Source organism: Paramormyrops kingsleyae, chromosome 1 (assembly GCF_048594095.1).
Source record: "Paramormyrops kingsleyae isolate MSU_618 chromosome 1, PKINGS_0.4, whole genome shotgun sequence".
In the NCBI taxonomy this organism is placed as follows: Eukaryota; Metazoa; Chordata; class Actinopteri; order Osteoglossiformes; family Mormyridae; genus Paramormyrops; species Paramormyrops kingsleyae.
In genome coordinates, this window is record NC_132797.1 from 5,294,573 (window position 1) to 5,316,085 (window position 21,513).

Genomic DNA, 21,513 nt, shown 5'->3' on the forward strand with positions numbered 1-21,513 from the left:
CCAGACACAGAAAAACAGGCCCAGAACATGATACTACAGCTACCATGTTTCACAGATGGGATGAGGAATTCCTGCTGGAATGCAGTGTTTTCCTCTATCCAAGCATAACGCTTCTCAATTGAACCAAAATGTTCTATTTTGGTCTCATCTGTCCATAAAACATTACTCCAATAGCTTTCAGGCTTGTCCACATGCTCTTCAGCAAACTGTAGATGGGAAGCAATGTTTTTCTTGAAAGCAGTGCCTTTCTCCTTGTACCCCACCGTTGTTCAGTGCTCTCCTGATTTTGGACTCATGAACGTCAACATTAGCCAAGGTGAGAGAGGCTTTTAGTTGCTCAGAAGTTACCCTTGGTTCTTTTGTGACCTTGCGGACAATCACACGCCTTGGCCGTAGAGTAGATCTTTGTTGGTGGACCAGTCCTGGGGAGAGTAACAATAGTCTTAAACTTCCACCTTTTGTACACAATCTGTCTGACTATGGATTGCTGCAGCCCAAACACTTCAGAGCTGGTTTTGCAGCCTTTCCCAGCACAATGAGCATCAACAATTCTTTCTGGGGTCTTCTGAAATGTCCTTTGTCCGTGGCATTATAAACTGATGTTGCACAAACATGTATCAAGAAGAAGCATAACAAGTTAATAATCAGTTAGTCGATTAATATTAACAGAGTGCCCATTCACACCTGATTATCATCACACTGACTGACAACACCTGACTCTAATCTCACCTTCAAATTACCTGCTAGGTTCACATTCTTTTCCCCCTCGCAGATTTGTGACATCGGATCATTTTCCTCAATACATAAATGAGCAAGTATGATTATTTTTGTCTCATTTGTTCAGTTGTGTCCTCTTCACTTCCTTTTAGGACACGTGTAAAAATCTAATGATGTTTTAAGTCATATTTATGCAGGAATACATGGATGATCTTATTAGATTAACCTGTAATATGTTTTAATACGTTTGCATTTGTTTTAATGGAAAGCTTCATATATCCTGTCATCATCTCTCTACTTATCGAGTACTGGCTCACAGGGGCCCTGGAGCTGTGAGGTCACAGTGCTGCCCCTCACATCGCCATCAAGCAGAAGCTTTATTTGCCCCCCCATCCACTCTATTACTGATCTTTTCACTTCTTCCACAAAACAGGTAATTCATGGGTTCTATGCAACAGCCCTGTTTAAAGGGGCTCTATTCTGCTAGTTTACATTGTTCATAATTTTATTTTTTGGAGTCTACTACAATAGATTTCCATGCTTTGGTGTTCCAAAAACACATTGTTTTTCTCAAACCGTACATGTCTATTCATTCTGTCTATCTGAAATGCTCTCTTAGAGCTTTAAGTCACACCCATATGAGCCCAGCGTGCTCTGATTGGTCAGCTTTCCCTACGCATACTGACCTCATCTTGTAGTCTGCAAACCAAGCTGAGGGATCTGTGACCAGCTGAGCAGATTGTGGATTCTGGATTTCCTTACAGGAAGACCCCAGGTGGTGAGAATAGGCAACTGTGTATCCAGCACAATCACCCTCAGCACAGCAGCTCCGCAAGGCTGTGTCTCGAGCCCCCTGCTGTACACCCTCTACACCTACGACTGTGTAGCCACACAGCTCAAATTCCTACGTGAGATTTGCTGACGACACAGTAATGCTCTGCCTCATCTCCAACAATGATGAGTCCATTGCATTTATATTGCACTGCACAATACCTTTTACCTATCACCTCTGTATAGATTATGTACAGCTGAACATTTCATATATTTTTATCTTATATTATTAATTTTCTTAATTTTTTCCTATATTTTGTTATTCTCTTATCATGCACAGCTGCTCGGGGTGACCAGGGTCACATATCACTACATGTTGTATGTGTACAACTGTGTATGTGACGAATAAACCTCTTGAATCAAACAGATTCTTGCAGGTAGGCAGCCAACAAGGGTTGTGTTACGAGATGACCTCACCATGTCGCGGAAGTAAGGGCTAGAATTCCAACAAGGCGTTTCAGGCAGATTAGAGAAGAGTGGTCTCTGTAGTAAGATGCACTCCCTTTGGCATGTACGTTGGGCCTTAATTGTTTGCACAAGGTTTACAAGCACATAAACATGTATAGCACACTACAGGAAAGGGAAAAAAACAGAAAATGTGTAATAGGACCCCTTTAAGCTATAAATCTCCCTGTCTACAGAGTACCATGAAAGTTCCTCAAATTCTCCGGTATATTACAGTGAAGCGTTTGGTTGGTTTTGTTTAGTTAGTCCTCCATTAGATGGCATTTGTGCCACCTCTGTGTGACTCCGTCAGGGATACTGTGGGGGGGGGGGGGCAGTAACAGGGGCCCTAAATATTTGTAACATACTTGGATTGGGTGTAGAACGGGGGCCCAATATGACATTGCTTTCATGGGCCCCCCCAGGCCCAGACCGTGAGCAGTGACCTAGGCGCAAAGATTTACCTGATTTGGGTTTCAGAGAAGCATGAATGATTCATATGAGCTGTTTCCATGTTGGCCCTACTCCAGGTGACTCACGGTATCGATATCAGCCTGCATAGGAGTGTTGGTGTGTGTATGTGTCTGTGTGTGTGTGGAGGGGGGGGGGTTATGAATATATTACATCGGGGGGACCAAATGGCCCCGCAGTTTCATAAAAGCCTGTTATTTTGACGTCGTGCGGACCACCTTTTTGGTCCCTACAAAGAGAAACAAAATTTTATATAAATCTATGATTGTAATCAAAACACTAAAAATGCCAAAAGTCTTGTATTTTATTTGGTTACTTATGGTTAAGGTTAAAGCTCAGTAGGGGTTAAAGGTGTTGTGACTAGGAGATAAATGGAAGGTCCCCATTTAGATAGGTACGTGTGTGTGTGTCTGTGTGTGTGTGTGTGTGTGTGTGTGGTGGTTGAAATGTCTTTGTCCACTATGGACAGACTGTCTACCCAAAGAGAGTGTCACCAGTTGTCTGTCTGGCGTCCTCCCTGGAACCCGGCGTGGCCTGGGTGGGGGGGGGGGGGTACTGCCTGGAAAGCTACCTGGGGGGGGGCTCTGATGAGGAGGGACGGCTCAGCCTTTGTCTGTCTGCGTTGTTCTTCCCGGGAGCAGCGGCAGCCCAGTGGGAGCCTTTGAAGTGGACCTCTGGTGTCACGGCGCTGTCTCCATCTTCCATGGGTGTCTGGGGCACGATCCCACCCACCCCACTCGTTACCCAGAAGACCTAGCCAGAAGGTGCACTGCAGAAAAGCCCGCGTGAGTACACCATAAGCATGCTGTAGCTGATCTGGTGTGGGCAGGGACACCGTAAAGTGGGCGGGGGGGAATTAAGACGATTCCATGGGCCCCCGAGTGAATGTGGCCTTAATCTGATTGATCTGTGCTGGGGGGCCAATATAATATGCTGTCATGGGGCCCAAAATCTTTAGTAGAATCCCTGGGTGTGGGTGGTATATAAATTTACAGGGATTTTCCGGCCCATTGTTGAGCTTTTTTGATAAATCTATCTTCATTTCACTCGCAGGACTACCGTCAGAATCAGAATCAGAACTTTACTGCCAGTACATGCAAACGTACCAGAATTATTTGTGGCTCGGTGCCAAACATGAAGTACAGGAATGAAATGACAAGACTTCACAGAACACCATGGGTGAAAAAGAGAGAAGCAATTAAGACTACACAGATTAACAGAGAACAATGCAAGACGTCTTAAGACAATACAAGACAGAGGCCCAGCAACCACAAAATCTCAATTGTAAGCATTGCTTCTCATTACCATTTAGTACAATACTGGCTGTTTTGGACATTTGGATTTTTTGTGGGATTTGTAAGTACCTTAGGGAACATGAAGATCCATGTTTGTGAGCACTTATGAATTCAAAATTCACTAGATACAGGATTAATGAACGGACATGGTGGCCCATTGGAATGTGTACACCATTGTGTATTTGTAATATTTATTTTTTGTCTTTTAGACAAATACAGCAGCACTCCTCTGGGAAAGACTAGTGGGTGATAAACGGCACCATCAGTGTAAGAGGCAGATAAAGGGAGGGGGGATTGTTACTGATACCGTTCAGACTCCTTTCCAAAGGACATGCTCCAGTTTCATCCTCTCTGAGGCCCCTGCAGGTCTCTTATTCATGCCGGTTTAAATTGCTGCTCTGCTCTTTATTTTGCATGGTTTTGAAAAAATTAGGAGACCACAGCAAAATTTTCACTTTCACTTTTCAATTTAAGTGTAAGCGCCTGTATAAAATCCATACTTCTTTGCAAACTCCAGCCTGGCTCTTCCCTGATTCTCATTGATGAAGGGCTGCTTCCTTGCTTTATGGGTCTTCAGTCCTTTTTCTAGGAGCCTGATACGAACTGTCCTAGCAGTGCACTTCACACCTACACTAAATATTTCCCATTCCTTTTGAAGGTCACTTGATGTCATCCTTCGATTTATGAGGCACTGCCGGATAAGTTGACGGTCATCTCTGACGTTAGAGAGTCTCTTCTGCCCTTTATCTGACTGGTTTTTGGTTATTGCGAGTGTCTCATGGTTCACCTTCAGGCAACTTTCTAATGCCAGACATGACCGTCAAGTCAACTTAGTTGACGGTGCCTAATACATCGGAGGACGACCTCAAATGACCTTCAAAAAGAATGGGAAGCATGAAGTGGTGTGAAGTGCACTGCTAGGACAATTCATAACAGGCTCCTAGAAACATGACCAAAGACCCATAAAGCAAGGAAGGAGCCCTTCATTAATAAGAAGCAGGAAAGAGCCAGACTGCAGTTTGCAAAAAAATGTTTATTTTAAACAGGCACATTCTCATAAAGTGAGAAATGAGTGAAACTGAGCACTTTGCTGTGGTCTCAATATTTCCAGAGCCGTATAGCTAAAGAATGAATTACAGTGCAGGAGTGCAAATGTAACAGTACAAGATTAAAAAATGATCGGCAGTCGTATTGCTAAAATGAGCAGCGTTGTAAACACGTCCCAGGACATTAGATGATGTAGTGCCAGGATATTTCATGGAGTGAATTTAAAGTAGCCTACAGAAATTAATACCATCTTCAGCCACCGAGTCGTGCACTGGTCCCTGCGATGGATGCTGCAGCTTACGTCCCCTCAGCGAAATGCAAGTCACTCTGCTCGGAGCCCCTCTTACAGACAGGTGTCTCGATACACTCCTGTCCTGTTATTAGGTGATAGAAACAGGGGGGCCAGATTAACAACACAAACAGACTCCACGGGGGGTGAGTAGGGGGCCATTAGGAAGAAAAACAACCTCCTGGAGGTAATAAGAGGCGGGGGCCAGGCAGCGGTGGGGGTAGTTGTTAAATGTGTGGCTCTATTGTTCTGACAAATTGGTCTGCGGTACTAATTGCCTGGTTACTCCCCCTTGGTGATCCTCTGTCTCCCCAGACAGCGTGGAGCACCTGGCTGGTGACGGGAACTCTCCGGAAGCCAAGGGCTGGGATACAGACACAGACTGGGGACGCTGCTCCCTAACTCCACTGGCCCCCAGTGCTAACAGAGGAAGCTAACAATGCTACTGGCAACGATGCTACTGGGGGGGGGGGGGCTCTCAAAGGTAGATAAGAGTCTTTACTGTCACCGTGCAGAGCATCATATACAAGAGTGACCAAAGTTTGCTCTGCAATAAAGAAGACGCCAAGAGCAGGACGTCAAGGGAGGCGTCAAAGCAACACAAGTATGCGCATAGAAAATGTTCTGGCTGCAGAAAGATAATGTCAGCATGATTTTTAGGTCCCAAAAGAGGACGTATGGTCATCCTAGCATATACGATATGCATAGACAAGGACAGTGAATATAGAAACATCCACGAATTGTCACACCAAGTAATAAAAGCAACAAAACACACTGTGTTTGGCAGAAGAATGCTCGGCTGCTTGGTATGTGTGCACCGCCATCTTGTTTACTGTTGTGGTCTTGCGTGTGGCTCAGGTTGAGATGCTGTGCCTGTGATTGGAAAGTGGCTGATTCAAACCCCAGGGACAGCAGAGTGATGTCGCCATCGACCCCCCCCCCCTCAATCCCAAAGTGCTCCAGGGATTCTCTGTCCCTGCTTTTCCATAAAAATGTGTTACCTTGGACAGTATGGCTTGCTAAATACGTGCACGTGTTTTCCGCTGCTCCGAAGGCCTCAACAGATGAAGCTAATGATCTGCCGGCTTAAACTGTTGGGTCAGCCAGAGTTTTATAAAGTCCATAACAGTGGACACTAGTTTTTAACAAGAAAGTAAAAACCTCAGAAGGGTAATAGTCTGCAAAATATCAACATTAGCCCCAGCAGGCTGCTGGTTGACTGCCCCCGCTCCGGTGTACCTCCGTTAATCATTACAGCCTTAATTGCAGCACAAGGTGTGTCTGTCTGCGGTGATCTCCAAGAGTGCTCCGAGAAGATGTCTGCAGAGAAGGTGTAGCCGGCTGGCTGAAATTACCCCCCACCCCCAGCCCGTTATTCTGTAATTCCTTCTGAGATGTGGAGAGACGGGGAGATCTGAGCCGTCTTCCCTCGTATGAACAGACAGATAGAATTGGCCTGGTTATAAAGGAGCTCTCGTTTCCATCCCGGTGCCATAAAACGTTCATCAGACCATCTGTGTGTTTTAAGTGCCTTTTTGTGCTGAAGTTTATTTTCACTTGAAAATCGCAGGCTCTGATTTTTCAGTTATAATTAGTAATACCTGGAAGAAACTGTGTGGAAATCTTCTAAATAATTGTTAAGGAACCAACTTAGAACTTGTTAGATCATCTGTAAGGATCTCTGGCAAAATAAAAATGCATTCATGTTGTGAAAATTTCAATCCGAATTGTGGAATTAAGCTATAGCTGGGTTCTGAGTTCCCTGGCTCTTTAGGGGGGGCTGGAGTTTGCTTGGAAATTGACATTTGTTTCCTAAAAGCGACTGATGTGATTCTCTGTGATTTTTCAGTGAGGCACTGCGGTAGGTGCAGGCAGGGGCTTAGCTGGTCAGCTGCCCGTTCCGGAGCCCCGTGTGCTGGGGACGGTCAGGAGGGCTGACTGCTGCCCTCTCCTCTGTCTGGACGAGGGGTGAGCCGAAGCTGGGCTCCCACATCAAAGGCAGGTGAAGGCCAGGCTCGGTGCAGACGGCTCTCTCTCCCCTAATGGGAGCTGGGCTCTAATTGGGGCCTTCTCTGTAAGGGCTGTCAAATTTGCAAAGGGCCAAAACATGAAAGAGACTGTCAACCTGGAGACTGTCTGTCTATATAACTACCCCCCCCCCACCCCCACAGAAGCACCTTCTACAAAAAGGGCTGCCATCGATCCACCACATCCATTACCATATTTTATATATAACTACATTTCCAAGGACCGATTTTTTATTTTATTTCGAGGTCTACGGTGGATTGGTGTTACGGTATTCCCTGCCTGAAGCTTCTGGGATAGGCTCCCGATCCTCACGAGCCCGTAAAGGACAAGCGGGTACCCAGGATGGATGATTGAGTGAATAATAATTGTATAGTTGTAATTAAAACTAGAAGTAGATATAAAACCCTTTCAGGGTTACACTGGGGTGGAAGTGCTAGAATTGAGCTATTTTTTAAGATTCGGGCAGCCACTCGGGCTACTAAAATATTTAGCACCCCTCCGTCCGCACTGTCTTCCTCCTCCTGCGTCTGCAGGCCGCAGAGATGCCCCCAGCGTCTCCGATGCTTTGATTGGTCATTGATGGGGGGTGGGGGGTGGGGGGGGGGACTCGGCTGGGCAGCACAGCCACTATTTATAGATGGGCCGGTGACCAGGGGAGGACAGACACCGAATCTGCAGCTGCAGTACTGACATCTTCACCTCGCTCTTCCGCTTCGGGACGCTGACCCGTCTGATTCACCATGCTTCTCCTCGGCCTGCTGGCTCTCTCTCTCCCGGTACTGGGCTGGGGCCGGGCTTTCGACCTGGGCCAGTCCACCCGCTGCGTGCCCATCCCCCGCCACATGGGCGTCTGCCAAGACGTGGGCTACTCAGAGATGCGGCTGCCCAACTTCCTGGGCCACACCAGCCTGGAAGCAGAGGTGGTGCCCCGCTCAGAGGACTGGAGGCCGCTGCTTCAGACGGGCTGCCATGCCCAGGCCCGAGCCTTCCTCTGCTCCCTCCTCGCTCCCGTCTGCCTCGACACGTGAGTCTCTTCATCTTGCTCTTCTTCCTCGCTGTCTCTGTGCTCTCATGATGCTAGGTGCCGCTGTTGTGCTGTAAAATTTGCCTTGGATTCCTGCTCTAACACCCTGCTGCTGTCCCCTCTGTCTTGTTAGCATGTTGTTCTAACACCCTGCTGCTGTCCCCTCTGTCTTGTTAGCATGTTGTTCTACCACCCTGCTGCTCTCCCATCTGTCTTGTTAGCATGTTGTTCTAACACCCTGCTGCTGTCCCCTCTGTCTTGTTAGCATGTTGTTCTAACACCCTGCTGCTGTCCCCTCTGTCTTGTTAGCATGTTGTTCTACCACCCTGCTGCTCTCCCATCTGTCTTGTTAGCATGTTGTTCTAACACCCTGCTGCTGTCCCCTCTGTCTTGTTAGCATGTTGTTCTAACACCCTGCTGCTGTCCCCTCTGTCTTGTTAGCATGTTGTTCTAGCACTTTGCTGCTGTCCCCTCTGTCTTGTTAGCATGTTGTTCTAGCACCCTGCTGCTGTCTCCTCTGTCTTGTTAGCATGTTGTTCTAACACCCTGCTGCTGTCCCCTCTGTCTTGTTAGCATGTTGTTCTAACACCCTGCTGCTGTCCCCTCTGTCTTGTTAGCATGTTGTTCTAGCACTTTGCTGCTGTCCCCTCTGTCTTGTTAGCATGTTGTTCTAACACCCTGCTGCTGTCCCCTCAGTCTTGTTAGCATGTTGTTCTAGCACCCTGCTGCTGTCCCCTCTGTCTTGTTAGCATGTTGTTCTAACACCCTGCTGCTGTCCCCTCAGTCTTGTTAGCATGTTGTTCTAACACCCTGCTGCTGTCCCCTCAGTCTTGTTAGCATGTTGTTCTAGCGCTTTGCTGCTGTCCCCTGGTGTTCCAGCATCCTGCTGGTAGTAACCTGTTTTGCTGGCTACATTAGTGCTAGCATGTTGCTCCAGCATTCTGCCAGGGTTCCTCACCCTGTTAACCTACTGTGTTCCCTACTTCAGTGTCAGCATGATGCTCATACTACTCAGCCTTGCATTAGCATGACTCTTCAGCCTTGTGACTCGCAGCATCAATGCCCCACATGACGGATCTCCTTTCTACCTGCTCCCTCAGCTTTATACAGCCATGCTATAGCCTGTGCGTGGCTGTGAGGGACAGCTGTGCCCCAGTGCTGGCCTGCCAGGGGCATGAGTGGCCCAGTGAACTGGACTGTGACCGCTTCCCGGCCCAGGAGGACATGTGTCTGTCACCCATTCAGAAACACACCAGCCTCTTCTCTAAAGGTCAGCCCTACCTCGGACGCATGGTCAGCATACGCGTGTTTGGCTGTGTGTTGCGTGGTTGCAGAGGTGGAAAGTTCAGGTTCAGAAAGTACAAATACAGACCAAGATTTTGTTTCAACCAACCAGTTGAGCATAAAGAGTCACAGTCACAGAGGACTCAACTGGTTGGCTGGAACAAAATCGTAGTCTGGATTTGGACCTGAACTTCCCACCTCTACGTGGTTGATCCTGTGTATCTGTGCCGCTCACCTGGCTCTGCCCTCTCTCAGGTTTGCCCCAGCCTGCCTGTCAGGACTGCCCCATGGTGGTAGGGTTACCTCCTCTCAAGCGGGTCCTGGACGCCCTCTGCCTCAATGACTTCGGTAGGTGCCACCAACCACTTTCTAAGTTTAATGCAGTGTGTGCATCTAGTTAGAACCAGTCAGCCTCTTATGGGACATAGGCAGCTGCCTAGGGCGTCCTCTACTGGCAGGGTGCCAATTTAGCAAACTGCAAGCTTCACCATCGAAGACGAAGTGAAATTAGGCGGGAAAGGTGGGCAGGTGGGGCTCTAGTGTTGAAAATTGCCAAAGGTTCCATGTGGTCTTCAACAAACACTGCATCTAGGTAAGTTGGCCTGCCTCCCAGAATGCACCTGACTCAGCTCCTCCCCATCTCTACCCCCTGCAGCTGTCAAGGCCAAGCTGTCCCGCCAGCACCTGCCATCGGGGGAGGCAGAGTTCACGGTGGAGGGCCGGGTGGAGTTTGTGCGCCAGGGTCCCCTACTGCCTTACGACACCCAGAGCATGCTACGCCAGTGGCTACTCATCAACCGCGGATGTGCCCAAACGCTGCTCCGGCCTGGTCACTCTCAGCTGTACCTGCTGACCGGCACGGTGCGGTCCGACGGCACGGTGACCCTCGACAGCCTCTTCCCCTGGCACAAGAAAGACGCCCACCTCGTCCTGGCCACCCGCAAGTGGAAACACCACCGGTGCTGAGCGACAGCGCCTCTGCGATGGCTTAACATCCTCTACTCCAAGCTGGATTTGCTCGCAGCAGTACGAGTCGGATATTACCCTAGGAGATCTCGTGTGGGACGGACGGAGATAGATAAAAACTTAAATCCAGGGCTCAGTGAAGGGGCAGTAATGCAAGTGGGTTACCCTGACACATACCCGAGACAGGGACAAAGCAGCTTGGCAGTTTTCTTTTATAACGCCACCTTGTGGCCATCTGTAGCTGAGCCACAAGACTCATAAAAGATATGAAATGCACTCTGTACATATTTTAACTATATATGACTTGTAAATAGTTATTATTATTGAAATGTTATATTTAAAAAGTTTTGTCAGTCGTATATGAAAAGTATGTAAAATAAAAACTTTATTAGATAATCGGTCTCATTTATTTATGTTTTTTCAGAATGGAGAGAAAGGCTTTATTTCAAGATTAAATTTGTTTTAAAGTCAATAAGCTAAAGTCATAGTCTTCAGATTTTTTGATGGGGTACCAATATAATGAATTAAGATAATCACTGGTAAACAATGGTGTACTTGTTGAGGCTGTCATATTAAATTTCAGCCAGCAGGTGGCAGCTTTAACCAGTTTATATAAACTGGATTTGAGGTAATTGCGCTATATGTTATAACAGTGTGTATTCATTAAATATATAAAAAGTGGCATAAGGTTGAATCTGTAATTGTAAAATTGACCTACCGTAGTTAACACAATACTTATTAAGTTATTGTCTTAATTTCAGAGTGATCTGATTGACCTTATGTGTTTATTGTGCTCCGCCTGAGACAGCCTTAACGTATTTCAACGCTTCCATATTATTTAAGTACAGGAGCTGTACCCAGTGTCCTGCTGCTGTTTTACGAGGGGGATACGGCGCTATGTAGCTATGCTCAAAGCTAAAAGGTGATCCAATTGACTCCTTCGCTTAAGCCCTCTTTGCTAATTAATGGAAAGCGAAACCAGCTCCTGCGATGAGGCACTTCATGTATTCATGGGCCTGGATGGCGGCGTATTCAGCGCGGCGTTTTCCTCCCTGTCGTGAGGTCCTACACATCGCTAACTGTCATGGTAATATAAGTCTTTCGGAGCCCCCGCCCTCCCCCGAAACAATGCCCTGTGGGTCTTTGTGTGACGCTGAATGTGAACAGGGGCCCATCTCTGGGACAGAGTGTGAATAGGCCCCCGGCATTGATTCTCATCCTCGAACCTCATTAGGACTCTATAGGGACACAATGACACTCTGCACTACGGGACTTCTGCACTTCACTGGGGTCGTCTCGCAAAATGCCTGTTCGGCAGAGACTGGCCGATTGTTCCTTAATTCATGGGCTGCGGGCAGCTATTCAAAATATTAAGTGCAGGAACTGGAATACGAGTGAGTAAGCAGGAACTTTGGTACCTTTTTTAAAGCTATGGTATAAAGCAGGGCCCTTTCAGCTGGTGTGCCAAGGGGTGGGTCATTTTGTGCCATTGTTGCATTGTAATGGGATGGACCCTATTCTGCAGCCATTAAAAAAGTACATCAAAGGCATTTACATTCACAGCCTCCCTCTCTTGGAAAGCATCTGTCTCTACTTGATCTGTCATAACGGAATTATTATCTTACCGTGTTCAGCGTTAGAGATAAACCGGGGGATCAGAAGCAAAATCCAAACCCTAGATCAAAGAATCCGGCCATAACAGAGATTTACTCGATTAATAATCAGTGTTGAATTATTTAATTATCATTTCAGTTGTTTAGTTACTTTTCGCTTGCTGATAACTGAGCCAAATGTAATGAAAATGACTAATTAATAAAAGCAATACTTAAATCTTGTTTTCCACTTTTGATCAATAAATCCTGTTTTTCTAAGTTTTCTAAGCTTTGTAGCATTATTTTTGTCTGTTGCCACCTGTTGGTCAATATAACGATTGTATCCATCAAGGTTATGGGACAATTAATGTAAATTCCAAAAGTAACTTCCGGAAGGTTGTTGAAATATCCATAATGGTATGAATTTTTGAGTGAATGGCAAGTGAGAGACCATGCAGGAAACGGAGCTGAAGGGCAGGTCAGCCTTGTGCGGACCAGTCCTTATTCGGCATGCTTGTTTAGGGTTCAATGGTGCCTTATCACGGCGCACAGCAGGCACTCCCAGGAGAACAGATGTCCCCCCCGCTCAACAGACAAAGCCGTCCGCTATCGTGCGCAGCAGGGCATTGGCAGGAAGTACAATGCGCTAAACGTACGCAGGAAGACGACAAGAGGGGAGCATTGCGAAGGGCCAAGCTCACCCCAGGGAGAACCTCTCGTCTGCCAACTCCGGGGAGGGGAGGGGAGGGGAGGGGGGCACCTTTAGCTTCTCTGTGGCGTAAACAATGAGCCAGACCTTCAGGACTGATTGCCATGCCCGTTCCTCAACATCAGTACCCCCTTACCCCCCCCCCCCCAACCCCAGCTGGACATGGTTGTTTCCTGTTCACCCCCGATCTTGTACTTCAGAAGTCTCCATTATTGATATGGAGATATACCAACTGGAACAGTTTTGGCACAGTGGGAGTCCATTCCGGAATGTCATGTCCCCACGTGAGCGGCTGTCGGATGTCGGATACGGATAATTAGCAGGGGATGCGGGCGTAGGATCTGTGCACGGTACGGAGGTTTTTATAGCCACAGAAATCGCAAGTTTCTGCCCTTTGAGAGGGACAACTGGTCGACAATTTTAAAATATAATGCCTCTGTTGTCAAAAAATCATAACGCTTTTTTGACCAAAAAGCATAATGTAGCACTTGCCCTTGTAAATCCTGCACAATCCTGTAAAACCTTTTCATCAAAAAAAAAAGTCCTGTTCCTAACGTAGTAAATTCGAAATCTTAATGTTCAAAATTACGTTCTGACACCCAAGATGAGTAAAACGACTTTTAAAGAAATGTTAGTCAGGTCAGACTGCCTGCATCTCCACCCAAACATCCCTGATGCCCAGTTGGAACCTGCTGGTACTTCATACCAACGCATGTCACTCAAAGTCTGACGCCCATCTCGTTTTCAAGATCTTTCAGTCTCGCATCGGCTCCTGGAAGGGGTTGGAAGATCGGAACCAGTAGATGCGGGGCTGGTTTGCTGGTCGCCTGCATGCGGCAGGAACTGACTGGGTGAAGTGGATGATCGAAGTGATGGAATCTTTGCTCTACAGCCACGTTCCACAGATCCTCATCCTCTGTTAACATGTCCGCCCTGTGCGAGTGAAGGCTCTGGTCCTAATCAGAGTCCTTATTAAATCTCAGTATCTGAGAGAGGCAGCAAAACAAATCCAATTAGTTTAACGGGATAATTTGATCAGTAAAGTTCAATGCACAAATTTAAACTTACATAGAACAGGAACAAGGGGATGTTTTCTAAAGCAATTGAGTCGTATTTTTAGCAAATCCTAAAACATGACAAGAAAATATATTCCTTATTCTTTTTTCACATCCCGAGATGTGGAGCATTTAACCTTGTGCATTTTCACTTTTCCTTTTATAACATTATCTTCATTAAGCACGTAAATTATGTTTGGTCACATCTCCCATTGCTTTAATGGGCCCTGGATCAATGGCTCAATGATATGGGTAATTCTGGGTCTCTTAGAATTCTGGGGGGTATCCTTTACTAACACAGAAATCCTTTTGTGCCTTACAAGTGCTCAAGTGCACTGGCTCTACAGGAATATTCTGGGGATCCTGGCTCAACATCAAAATCCTCCAGACCTTAAAGCAGATTGTTCTATAAAACGAATTAGAAAATAGGACCTCAGTAATGATACTCCAGGCAGTACGTATGAACTACAACTGCAAGGTCTGAGTTTCTGAATCGACAAACCAAGTTGGCTGTCCCATTTGAGACGTCTGTTTTTGCTGCTGTCTACTAACATCCTAAATGTTGCGTTTTTAGAATTTAACGAAGTGTGTTATTTTTGAAGCAAGTTACTTAACTACAAACATGTCTTGCATATATGTGAAACACAAATGCAGAAAACATTTTGCTAGTGCTAAATCTATTTCTGTTTTAACGTGTCGAGTACATTTGTATATAGACACAAGCATCCCTGCTTCCATAAAAAAAAAAATAATAATAATAAAAAAAAAAAATATATATATATATATATATATACTGTATATATATATATATAACGACAAGAAATATAAAAACAATGTGTTTGGATTCACAGCCATGGATGTTTAAACTTGGAATGTAATCCGCACCACTTTTGAATTGTTCGACAGTTTTGTATCAATCATAAAGCAACCAAGCATGTTGTGTTTAATGCACCTTAGATGTCGTACCGTTCTGTGCTGAGGCTTCATGCCCCGCCCCCCCAGAGCCCCTGACCACATTTCGCAGTTAGATCATGGGCACTGAGGGAATTTAATAGTCCATAAAAACATTTTGCATGCATCACCGCGACAAAATATCTACATCAAGAGAGAAATAGAATGAAAAGTGTGCAGCCTAAACTGGATGCATATTAATACATTTTCCACAGATTCTCTAGATCTTATCATTTTCTAATTTCTCATAGCAGTTCTATCAAAACAACCCTTCATTTGTATTATATGTATCAAGATGAGAATTATAACAGTCATTACAAGATCAATAGGGAAGGACTAACGAGTGGCTCAACCAATTAATGCATATAAAAGTGACAACTATCATCTGCATGTACTTTGTGATAATTAAGTACAACACAAACATCAGTATCAGTTTATCTTGGATTTGGTTTATGAATATTTAAAAGAGGTCAGCAATTTTAGGTAAAGAAGTCTGATGACGTAATGCAGATCTATTTGGTACACAGTTTCTGTCCCTACTTGACGACTAGGTAATTAAAGTTATTCTAAAGCTTTTATACAAAAACACTACTATGTGCTATTCTAGTAAGTAGAAAGTTACACACAATAGTCCGCTAACTAAAGCTATCAAAACTTCAGCCTGACTCAAAAGAAAGTCTTTAAGATATATTCTGAAAGCAAGGACTATTTACTGCTTAAGAAGTCTGTTTGGTCCACAAGTTAAACTTTGGCCTGCAGTCCATTGTCTCTGGTGTCTATCATTTTATAGGCAAGCTGACATAATGAATGAGTTGGACACACCTTCTGCCCATCAGAATAGCCTACTTCTTATCTGAATTGAGAATCACATTAGACTCTCTGGGCCAATCACAGGGCACCTAAAGCTCTCTGAAAACCTAAAGAAAGGAAGGGGGAGAAGTTTTCTTGGATTTTATTAAGTTTTTCTAGCCCGAAGGGAATAGCTAGTGCTCCGAAGCTACACATGAGGCTTCAGTCAGTCCAAGATCTGCAGGACGAGTAGGTGAACGGTGGCCCTGTCCGGCCCTCACCATCCGCCAAGAGCATGATGCCATTTCGGAGGCTGAAGAGAGAGATGGTAGACTTGCCGCCTACACACCCTGGGTTCGGGAGTTCAGGGAAAAGTTTCCTCATTGACAATCTCCTGCGGTCCCCTACGTGCCCTGTGGCTCGCCGGCCACTGGCGGGCCCCCGGCTCTCGGGGCACGGCTGCCCGTGTCTTAGCGGGCCTGTCGCAGCCGCACACGGCGTGGGATGGGGCTCTCGGCGTGCCATGCCAGCGGAACGGAGCAGTCTCACCATGAAAGATGCCGAAGCGGTCATGGTCGAGCAGCCTCAACAGGGTAAGACACCGGCGTGTTATTGCTAGTGGCTGCCTTTACAACCATGTCAACAGCCTCCACAAGGGCTTACAGTATTTTACGTATTCCTTTTTAAAGAATAGAATATTCTAGTGAAACAGGAGTAGGAGCATAACGTCATACGTGCATTTCGGATTAATATGTATGCCCTTTGGTATAAACAATGCAACCCCCTGCTGATTGTTCAGATATGTTTCCCTAAATCAGTAACAGTTACAATTTAACCCGTGCTATAAAATGTCAGAATATTATTGTGTAAAAGTAAACTGCACAGACTGAAACTAAATTGTACAAATTACAATAAATGTTTTGCGAGATGTGATTTATCATTTCATCACTTAAAAAACATTTCGTTTAATGAAAATAAAGTAACCATGTACATAGCAGTGCACCAGCTGTGATTAGTTTGTTTACTCATTAACGTTACATTTCAAACAATGTGAATTGGATTCAGATTCTCTGATGTCTTCATGACTGTTTGTTGGATGAAACATTAAGGAAAATTACTCACGGTCATTCAGTCACCAAATGGAATTTAATTATTTCCATGTATTGTTCGATCTATTGGTCCCTTAATATAAAAAATCACATATAAATATAAACTTATGCATACTGTACCCCTGTGCCAAGTTAGGAGTTAGAGTGGGTATTATGAACTTACTGCTTATAAACACTGATTAATGTGTTATAAGGTGACAATGCAAATGTAAAATCTAATAGAAAATATTCACTTGTCCTGCAATATGGTAGATTAATTTTTTGTCTTACTCAGCTGCATTCCTAATATTTCACTAAAATCCACCTATTATATATTTATTCGTTTATTGTTGTTTTACTTCGGCTCTTTTGATTCGTGGCCAAATGCGAGCGGAACAATTTATGTGATTCTCTTTGGTTCAAAAGATTTCTATTATTCATTGACGATGAGAAGGACTCCTGTCAACGTGTGTTCCGGAATGTTCCGTCTACGAGAACATCGCACTATCCATGCACTGACGGTCTTCCTCTGTCCCCAGCCCTGTGGTCCGACTTCCTCCAGAGTGGCCTGCAGATCCGCATGGCGTGCTGCGGTGGGTCCGCCCCCCCCGTGGCCTCCCCCACGGCTTTTCCGAGTAAGTTTTTGTGCCTCATCAGCGATGCTTCAGTTCCCCCCTATGCCAGAGCGGCAGGATTCCGTTTGCCCTGAAGAACTAATTACAGATGCAATGCAGGGTAGCTAATTCTCCAACGCCACCTCCGCTGGGCCTATTCAGCAGATGCACCGCAATTTATCACGTGCTATTGGTGGTTCCTCGGGAGGTGGTGGTATTGGTGGGGTGGGGGGTGGAGGGGTGTGCTTTTATTAACATGAAGTTCTTACTCCCCCCCAGCCCTGTCTAAATCAACCCCCAGCTTCTTTCTGCCAGAGTAGTTTACAATCAACATTAACGGCCCTGGAAAGATTGCCGCCGTTCCTGGCCAGTCTCCCGCCACTCTGATCTCCCGTGGTCCGACTGGGCCATAGTCAGGCCTTCAATGGGGAGTAATTGATTTTAAAAAAAAGTATAGAGCGATGTTAATTTGAGCACAAAGACGTCAGTGAGCGTGCCCACTGCCTGCGTAATTTATACGTATTCCTACACTGCTGATGACCCTGTTAATGAGATTAAGCGTCTGTCTGTGCCAGCCCCTGACTGGGGTACGCCATCATTTTTCTGCCATAATCCTCGGCTTCGTGCTCACGAGCCTCGTTCCGAGGGCACGCTCCGACATTGTTTCTCATTGTGAGCCGCGTTGCTGACTGATTAATGTGATTAATGTGTCAAGTATGACTTTCATAAAGCGGCCTGTGGCGTTGTTGTTTTTTTTTTTTTCTGTGCTGCTGCTAAGCCCACAAATTCATGATGAGGAATGGGGGGGGGGGGGTGGGGGGATTGTGTCCAAGGAAAAGGGGCGGGGGGGGGGGGGGGGGTGGGGTTAGAAATGCTGGCGCCGGGACGAGCCTGGAATTCCTGGACACCTATTAGCGATCCGGTACTTTCCCACAGAGCCGAGCTGGTCCACAATGCCCGGCGGACCTGTGACCAATCAGCACATTCAATTTAGCCGTCCACACGCGACCCCGTTGCGATTTTTCATCATAGCTGCGAACTCTGAGAACATTCCGGCGTGGCAGGATGGGGGGGTGGGGTTAGGCCGAGGGGGGGCGGGGCTACCTCTTTGTTTCGACAGAAAGACGAAGCACTCCTTCTGTCCCTAACGCTCACTGCCGGCCCATTTAAGCTCCCTTCATGGGCGACATAAAGAAATGAATGGAAGTGACTTTTATAGACTAATGGTAGCTCATCTTCCCATAGAGCTGCTCCTACCTGCGAGTGAAAAGATGCACTGAGTGGGGGGGGGCTTGTTTTAGAGGGAAAGGAGCTGAATGAGAAAAGGTCGTCCTTTTGGGGGCCCCGAGGGTCGCGGGCGGGGACCGGGGCCCGAGACGCTGCCATTCCTCCCGGTGACCTATTAATCATGCGTTTAAGTGGAGCTATTGAGCCAAAATGGAGGAACGGGGAGCGTGACTAACCGCCTTGACGCGCTCTTCCGCGGTGGTCCGCGTGCCTCCCCGCGGCAGATTTGTCGTACAGATTAATAAACCATTCATCGATGGGCAAGGCTAATTGTCCAACTTGACTTTTGTTGTTCATGCACCTGTGAGAGAGAGGCACCGTGGGATTGCCTTCAGAAGCCTTTGGGGATGACTGATCGCCCGCTCCCCTTTCAGGAGGGGACCCCGGATCTGATCCCAGCCTCTGTGTCCCTCATTCCCCTTTGGCCGCTGATTTGTATGGGCTCCCCTATAGAGCCTGAGCTCTTTTTTTTTTAAAGGGAAGTTCTGGTCACGGCGACCTTCCATGTGATTTAAATCTCAAGCCGTGACTGCTTCAGCAGACCCAGTCATAGCGGTCATGTGCGTCGTCTCGAGATGAGCTTGGAAACCGAAATGTTTCGCCTGTGTCAATCATGGAATGATGATCCCGGAAAAGGTCTCTTTTGAGATTCTGACAGCAGTATTTTTTGTTATCCGAACCTTTATTGTCACATGACTAAGGCCAGTGGATATTTTTGTTAGCACTGCTTGTCACTGTTGGAGACACCATGGCAATAGACAACTAACAATTAGGATATGGCGCAAAGAACAAATACAAGACACAAGATACATAAAAAACAAGTTTGGATAATAAAGGAAAATAGATAATAAATGCAAATAAAGGGTAAGTGCAAAATACGTGATAAATACAGTCATTTGTGCAGAAAATTGACATCCATACATACAGTACATAACATACATCACATGCAATGTAAACTGGGAAAGAGTAGAGAAGTTCACAGACATACACTGTATATGCACACCAAATCGAACAAGGGAATAGCAGCACAAAAATAAAGATGGCGTGTCAACATCAAGGCAGTTAACGACAGCGCTGGTAGGGTGATATAGGGTGTTTCTCGCACAACAGGATGCCCTACACAGCCATATTCTTAAAGACACCAAGGTCGTAAAGAAAATCTGGAAAGGTCCACCCTGCTGACAGTGGCTAGAGCTCAAGAGTTGCATATGGTACTGTACTTCCTTTTGTTTTGTTTGTTCATTTTTGTTTATGTTTGCTTTGTTTGGTTACTGTTTTGTTGTATTTTTGTCTGTAATGGCTTCCCTGCCAGACTGTTATGTCACTTATATCCATTAATGTCAGGTGGCAATGCATATGACCAACAAAGTGAGGTATGTCTCACAAATACCATGCAGCAGAAGTACAACATGACCCCCACAACCTTATTAATCTGAAAAGAAACCTTTTTCCTCCTGAAACTTAATATGCAGTAAGACAATTTGAGATATTTGGAGATTTTGGTTATTTTTTATGTGGGAGTAAATGTTGAACTTTGACCTTGCAGAGAGAGCTGGTCTACCGCTGTTGTCCCCAGAGGCAACCCCCAAGGCTCTGCGGGGAATCCTCAGGCGGGCTGTTTTCTCCGAGGTCCAGAGGAGGGCGCTGGAGAAAACCTTTGAGAGGCAAAAATACATCAGCAAAGCAGACAGAAATAAGCTTGCAGCCGATCTGGGCCTGAAGGAGTCCCAGGTATGACTGCTGCATCATCAAGCCCCGCCTCCCAGGGCACACTGTCTGTCACTTCCTGTCTCTTATAACCACCGCAGTGCAATCTGGGTGCACACAGCTCATACACACCTATCATTCACACGGCCCTGTAACATTGCATTATGTAAAGATGATGCATTATGTAATAACGCAAAAAAATGTTTTTACATCATGCATTGTTACACAGTACATTGTTACACACTTACACACCGTGTAACAACGCATTACAGAATAACAGCACATTATGTAACAACTCAACAAAATGTTACAAATTTGTAGACTACATTATAATTTTATATTGCAACATTACCTTACTCTTTATTATTATTCAATTAGTCATATTCTGCCGAGTTACTACATAAAACAGCATATTACATAATGCATTGTTACAGGCCCATATATGCTGATTCTGCATGCAACCCACACATCCAGGTCATTTTCTCATGCTCATTTCCGCGTCGGACAGGTAAAGATCTGGTTCCAGAATCGGAGGATGAAATGGAGGAACTCGAAGGAGAAGGAGACTCTCTGTCTGAGAACTCCGATGGAGGAGCTTTCACTACGGAGCGAGGCAGGGATGGGGGAGGAAGAGGAGCGGCAGGAGATGCTAGGATCACTTCAGACCCAGGAGATGCACAGTGGCGCGTCAAAAGCATGGCCGTCCGTGAGAGAAGCCAGGGGACGTTCGAAGGGACTCGCCACCGTTACTCTGGAGTGCTCCAAGGGAGACCCCCCCACCCTGAGCTGGAGCTAACACCTGGGGAAGCCAACAAACAAAAACAGGAAGTCCCGCCCCCCAACTTCCTGTGGACATTATGGGACATAGCTGTAAGCATTTTACACTCCGCTCTGAATATAGAGTGAGAGGACAGCCTGGGACACTTCTCAATATGTTCACACTGTCTGGTGCTGATGCCTTTCGGGAATCTGTCACTTCAGTCTGACAGGCTCAAAATTAAAGGAAAAAGCAATAAATCCATTCTGAAGAGAACAGAGAAACACAAATCTACAAATCACAAAATCACAGGCGAAAATTTTATGATCCCAATTTTATGTAAAAATGTTTATTATTATTGTACATATTAGTGCGGTTTGTTCTTAATACACTTTTTCTGAATCTTGCATTTCTAAAGAGTTTGCATCTTCCTTATAAGCTGGTGTTATAAGAATCAAAATGTTTGTCCATCATAAAGGCTAAATTTGTAATTACTTCATTATTTTCCATTGAAACCAGAAATATTAGTTACAATGCATTTACTATTATACTGATGTCTAAGTAAAGC

At 45.8% G+C, this 21,513-nt stretch overlaps 2 protein-coding genes across 2 annotated transcripts; both read left to right on the forward strand.

The window, feature by feature from the left end:
- Positions 1–7,773: 7,773 nt before the first annotated feature.
- Positions 7,774–10,665, forward strand: szl (sizzled). Its single transcript, XM_023791492.2, has 4 exons — positions 7,774–8,146; positions 9,247–9,416; positions 9,686–9,778; positions 10,086–10,665. Exons 1-4 carry the CDS (start codon positions 7,863–7,865, stop codon positions 10,394–10,396), a joined length of 858 nt encoding a protein of 285 aa, XP_023647260.1. The 5' UTR covers positions 7,774–7,862; the 3' UTR covers positions 10,397–10,665.
- Positions 10,666–15,592: 4,927 nt separating this feature from the next.
- On the forward strand, positions 15,593–21,496 carry LOC111833240 (homeobox protein DBX2). The gene is made up of 4 exons (XM_023791294.2): positions 15,593–16,085; positions 17,120–17,215; positions 20,028–20,212; positions 20,697–21,496. The coding sequence occupies exons 1-4, from the start codon at positions 15,788–15,790 to the stop codon at positions 20,982–20,984; spliced, it is 867 nt and encodes a 288-aa protein (XP_023647062.2). The 5' UTR covers positions 15,593–15,787; the 3' UTR covers positions 20,985–21,496.
- Positions 21,497–21,513: the final 17 nt, after the last annotated feature.

Bases quoted from the DNA above. Each gene is read 5' to 3' on its own strand.
- szl (XM_023791492.2), top strand. From the start codon at position 7,863: ATGCTTCTCCTCGGCCTGCTGGCTCTCTCTCTCCCGGTACTGGGCTGG. The intron at 8,147-9,246 runs GTGAGTCTCTTC...CTGCTCCCTCAG, and splicing joins GCTCCCGTCTGCCTCGACAC to CTTTATACAGCCATGCTATA. The intron at 9,779-10,085 runs GTAGGTGCCACC...TACCCCCTGCAG, and splicing joins CCTCTGCCTCAATGACTTCG to CTGTCAAGGCCAAGCTGTCC.
- LOC111833240 (XM_023791294.2), top strand. From the start codon at position 15,788: ATGATGCCATTTCGGAGGCTGAAGAGAGAGATGGTAGACTTGCCGCCT. The intron at 16,086-17,119 runs GTAAGACACCGG...CTCTGTCCCCAG, and splicing joins GGTCGAGCAGCCTCAACAGG to CCCTGTGGTCCGACTTCCTC. The intron at 17,216-20,027 runs GTAAGTTTTTGT...TTGACCTTGCAG, and splicing joins CTCCCCCACGGCTTTTCCGA to AGAGAGCTGGTCTACCGCTG.